Raw genomic sequence first — 6,000 nt, 5'->3', positions numbered from 1 at the left:
CTTCATTAAGAGACCACTTCTTAGCAGTCCCTTGTGTGGTCTCTTAATACAATGTTGACTGTACATAGGAAAAAAACTTTAAAAATCTTCTTGCCTGAAACTGCAAGGCCTAGGCTTTTGATATTAAGGGTGAAAAGAGGCCCTGCCCTGGGGCTACCAAGTTTAACATAGACTTATATAGGGAAAAAAATTAAAGATCTTCTTGTCTGAAAGTTCAAGGCCTAGGCCTTTGATATTTGGTATGTAGCATTGCCTGGTGGATCTCTAACAAGTTGTTTAAATTATGCCCCTGGGGTAAAAAGAGGCCCCGCCCTGGGGGTCACTTGTTATAATTATGAATTATATAGGAAAAATACTTCAAAAATTATCAGATCATATTTCCTGGACTGTTTAGTTATAATTACCTGATGACCCCAAGCGATTAGGTATCACTTTACTGTGACCTTGACCTACTTTCTTGTTTTTTAAGATACAGCCATGAAATTTGAATGACATGTACAGTTTGCACACCGATCTTAAAACTGACTTTCAGTTACGAATGTGACCTTCTGACCTACCTTATCAATATTTTAGCATCAGTTTGCCATATGAAACATGTGGCTCATATTACTCAGGTGAGTGATCCAGGGTCATCATGACCCTCTTGTTCATGAATAGTGCCATCTTTTACTTAAAATATTGGGTTAATTTTTATCAATGCATTTTCACTATATTTCTGTTATTACAGAAAGGATTTAATTCAAACTTAAAATAGTTGTCCAGCATCATCATTCACATCATATAACACAAGGACCATAACTGTAGCACCAGTACGTATTTCATGAACTATCTCCCCTTTTGACTTAGAATTTCAGGTTAAAATATCACTTTACTAACCCCCACGCATGGCCATTATATTATGTCAGGAATGTTTGCCATTACTATAAAAGAATAGAAAGAAAGTTATCACGCGGTCACAGAATGTCCTATTATTTGGACTATATTAAAGCACCACGGTGTCGATGATTCGGCGCACCGACTGGCGGTTTACGGCCGCAGTAGCAAAACACAATACAATTATTTCACTTTGCCACCGGTTATACTCCCGCCATATGTCAACTGGACCATAACAAAATATGATGATGGACTGTCAACAGTAGTTTCCCTCGAGTGGTTTCCTGTTTCATCCTGAATCATGAAGCGTAAATATTCACGAGTCTTTACTACGCACTAATACTACTTTCATCTCCACTTGTTGTATAACGATCGAGCTGGCAAGATGGCTGGCAATGTGTGCGGAATATCAATTATTTTTCTGATCACTTGGATAGTACTTGTACATGAGAGTGATGGACATCCGCAGTGCCTAGATTCTAGGCCTCCATTCAATGCCCATGCTAACTTGTTGTTCTGTAAAGATTATGAACAATTTGGCTGCTGCACACCACAGAACGATATGGAATTGAAGAACAAATTTCTGCGAATTGGGAATTTAATTCCTGCTAAAGAGAAGTCTTTGTGGAGAAAATGTTCGGATTATGCTAAAACATTCTTATGTCAGACATGTTCACCATACGCAGCTCACATTTTTGATTCCGAGAAGACTCAGACGAGTAATGCTTATAAGCCAAGAGCTTTTCCAGCATTGTGTGGGTCGTTCTGTTCGGAGTTTTATAAATCTTGTAAAGATTTAGTAAAATATTACATGGATGTTGCAGGAAGTGAATACATAGAAGAGAGGACCAGACTGAACATGAAAGTAAATCAAAATGAAACTGCATTTTGTTCAAATATATCAATAACTGACGTGGACTATTGTTTCCCAGAACTGTTATCAAATCCCATTCTTACTGGTAATATATCAATTGAAAAAGTGACAAAGGAAGGGTGTATTTGTGTGAAACCATATGACAAAGTTCAGTTCCGAAATCCAATATTTTTAAAGCACGTAAAAGATGGTTCAGACAGGTTATTTATAGGAGAACAACTTGGTCTTGTTCATATCATGTATATAAATGAAACTATTTTACCTGAACCCTTTCTAGATATACGAATGGACGTCAAAACAACCTCAAGAAAAGGTGATGAACGTGGAATGCTTGGAATGGAGTTTCATCCAGATTATACTTCTAATGGAAAATTATACATATATTATTCAACAGAACTGAATGGTACTGAAAAGTTGCAGGGAAAGGGAAATCACAAAATCAGGATTGAAGAGTTTATGGTAGATCCATTTAATCCAAACAAAGTGGATATATACGGATATAGCAGAGTTATTCTAGAAGTTTATCAACCATATTGGAATCATAATGGCGGAGAGGTAGGTTTTGTAGTGTGCACCGTGTAACTAAAAAAATTTCGAGGGGCTTTGCTGACAGATTGCGAAATGAATGATTAAAAAAATAATTTGTTAAAACAAAACAATTCATACGAAAAAAATCACAACATAGGCTGCATTTAAAAAGTCTTTGTTTGCTGTCTCCCGACACTACTTTTTAAAGTGGGGTTGGTAGGTAGACCCTACTTTTTAAAGTTGGGTAGGTAGGTAGGCAATTCTTTTTTTTTTTTTTTTTTTGGTGGTAGATTTTTACTTTTACCAGTAGATATATGATCGTTTCTTACAGAACATTTCTTCTGTAAAAATAAGGCAAATCTGTATAATGTATGTATAAAAGGATGAAATTAAATAATACAATTAAAACTTTCTTACTTATTATTTTGCTTACTTGAAATATATGTGGCACTTGTCATATCGCAGCTTAAAAAAAATAAATTGACCAGCATTGTCCAATAAAAACTTTTGGGGTGCAGCATTTTAAGCGGGTAGGTAGGGAGACGGCAAACAAACATGTTTTTAATTTTGGCCATACTCTTGTTTGTATGTACTTCATTCTGTATGTGTTTGTCCAGACTTTTGAATGCATTTTTAACATAACCTAGATTATGTTATATATTATTTCAATTTGCTCACAAGAAAAAACATAAATTTATTCACTTACCAAGTAATTCAGAAACAAGTAACAACAGTGATATAGGATTGGGCATAAATTTGTATTGCTGTCTAGTATTAAACAAAGAGCAGGGTTTCCTCTGGGTCATTTTCACTTTGTGCCAACAAATTCGCCAATCAGAAAAAGTTGCGCCTTTGGCTCCAAAGTTTGAGCCAATAGTCTATGAGAGGCAACATACCACTTTTGTTCGATATAATAATAATTACAGGCATTCATTAACAAACATGTATATAGTTATTAAAATTTATTTCAATCATATAGATACCAGTTAACTGCGTCAGCGATATCACAACATTTCATTGTTTTGAATCTGCTACAAACAGCATTAAGCAACGCATGCATAATTATCTAATCAGCTGGGTAATAAAACTTGTCAGTTCATCCAATAATATTATATTTTGACCACCTTAATGTCACTAGCTACTCAAAACACTCATCAGTCTTAAGTGTCATACAGGTTTCAGTTGCACAGTGTAAGAAATTTACGTCTGTGGGTAAGATTAGGTCGCTGATTTTTTTTTTCATTGTTTTTTTTTTTTTTGGACGCCATTGGCGACCGACAGCAGGAACCCTGAAAGAGGGATCATATTTCAAGAAAAAAATAAAGTAAATCTGTTACTGTTTCACATAATTATAATAAATTATTTTTATGCCCCCGAAGGGAGGCATATAGTTTTTGAACTGTCTGTCCGTCTGTCCGCAATTTTCGTGTCCGGTCCATATCTTTGTCATCCATGGATGGATTTTCAAATAACTTGGCATGAATGTGTACCACAGTAAGACGACGTGTCGCGCGCAAGACCCAGGTCCGTAGCTCAAAGGTCAAGGTCACACTTAGACGTTAAAGGTCATTTTTCATGATAGTGCATTCGTGTCCGGTCCATATCTTTGTCATCGATGGATCGATTTTCAAATAACTTGGCATGAATGTGTACCACAGTAAGACGACGTGTCGCACGCAAGACCCAGGTCCGTAGCTCAAAGGTCAAGGTCACACTTAGACGTTAAAGGTCATTTTTCATGATAGTGCATTCGTGTCCGGTCCATATCTTTGTCATCGATGGATGGATTTTCAAATAACTTGGCATGAATGTGTACCACAGTAAGACGACGTGTCATGCGCAAGACCCAGGTCCGTACCTCAAAGGTCAAGGTCCCACTTAGACGTTAAAGGTCATATTTCATGATAGTGCATTGATGGGCGTGTCCGGTCCATATCTTTGTCATTCATGCGTGGATTTTAAAATTATTTGGCATGAAGATGTACCACAGTAAGACGACGTGTCGCGCGCAAGACCCAGGTCCGTAGGTCAAAGGTCTTAAACTCAAACATCGGCCATAACTATCCATTCAAAGTGCCATCAGGGGCTTGTGTCATCCTATGGAGACAGCTCTTGTTTAATTATTAACTGTAATATTCTGAGGAAACTGCTATTAACAACTATACTATTTGTGTTTAGATAATATGATACTCGGTGCCAAAACTGTCATGGCAATTTATAAATCCTGTCTAGTGCTGATAGCGAAGATATTTGTTATGTATTTAAGATTAGAAATTAAAATCCAGTGAGTCAAGAAAACTGAACCGAAGCAGGCGGAATGAGATACCTCTGATTTAATATTGGCAAATCAGCAAAAATTTCTATTCAGTTCAGTCAATATGTCAATTTTAATACATATTTTGATAATACAAAAAAATCTGCATTTGCATCGTCCATATCCTAATATTTCTAGTCGCAAATTATTCATCTAGTTTACCGGATGTTTACAAATTGTATTGAAAGTAAACGACTTAAGAGTTAGGTCCATGTTTCGGAGAAAAAAGTTTGAACATCATCAAATCATAGAAAGAAAGCATTGTCATGATTGTTTTACATAAAAATTTAACAGCATATAAATTATTTATATTATTCTACAAAACCATTGTCAGTTTACTCATATATGTATTGAATTCCGGAAAGGGACTGCATGATTGGGCCACACTTCTGGACAGTTCAGCGCCCTTACAGAGGAAAAAGGCCTGCTGTGTACTCTTGCTGCGTACATGCTGTAGACTACATAGTACACAGGATGTACGCTGGAGGAATTTAGTAGGGGTGGGCGATATACCGCGGTAGACCGGTTATTGCGATTTTTTTTCCGACGATACGATATTGCAATATGATTTTCGAATACCGGTTATTTTATAAAATTAAGTAACACGAACGTAAACCAAGAAGATTCACAAAAAAAAATCCTTTTCTTGCCAGCACGATTCAACTTTGTTTTCATTTTTCTCCTTTCATTTCCGGTGCAGGTAGCAGACTGGTTTACAGCTATTTTACGGACCAAATTCCACATAATAAAACCAATAAGAAAATTTAGATAAATATAATTTCGTATTTGTCAGCGACTCATTAGTAATTTTTCTATCAACTAGAATTTATTATTCATACAACAGCTATACAACTTTCCTCGTTTATAATCGGTGAATTGAGCAACCTGTGTTATTTGATTGTATTCGTAAACTGAATGTAATGCCGCACAATAAACTAAATAATATTTTGACGCAGTCTACTTTCGCTTTTGAATATCCGGTAATCTAGTCAAAACTTTTATTTTTTTGTTTACTGGTATTTTTATTTATTGAGAACGTCGAGCAAACATTCGTGTTGTTGATACTAGTCATTTTACTCATTTTTAATTGAATAAATTAAAAAAAAACAGTATGATTCGTCATGTTTTTGTTCATTAAATAACTGGTACAATATATCGCAGTATATAGCAATATCCACATACAATATTTCAATATATCGCAATACCAATTTTCGTGGCAATACCCACCCCTAGAATTTAGTATGCGGAAAATAGTACGCAGCACATACACTTTTCACATGCAAATGAGCCTGCGGTGTACTACCCCTGCGGCATACATGCTGTGTACTCCTGGCCCGAGTCCTGCAGCGTACATGCTGTGTACTCCTGCTGCATACATGCTGTGTACTCTTGTGGCGAAACTGCTGTGATA

General features: G+C 36.1%; 1 protein-coding gene across 1 annotated transcript in view; it reads left to right on the top strand.

Moving 5' to 3' along the window:
* Positions 1-1,036: 1,036 nt before the first annotated feature.
* Positions 1,037-6,000, top strand: part of LOC123564080 (uncharacterized) — a 54,132-nt gene continuing 49,168 nt past the window's right edge. Inside the window, exon 1 of the mRNA XM_045357377.2 lies at positions 1,037-2,302. Within this exon, the coding sequence (XP_045213312.2) occupies positions 1,259-2,302 (1,044 nt within the window). The 5' untranslated portion in view covers positions 1,037-1,258. The remainder of the gene's footprint in view (positions 2,303-6,000) is intronic.

This window comes from Mercenaria mercenaria, chromosome 1 (assembly GCF_021730395.1).
Source record: "Mercenaria mercenaria strain notata chromosome 1, MADL_Memer_1, whole genome shotgun sequence".
NCBI classification, from domain to species: Eukaryota; Metazoa; Mollusca; class Bivalvia; order Venerida; family Veneridae; genus Mercenaria; species Mercenaria mercenaria.
Note: the sequence above shows the minus strand (reverse complement) of the source record. Positions and strands in the feature narration are given on the sequence as shown.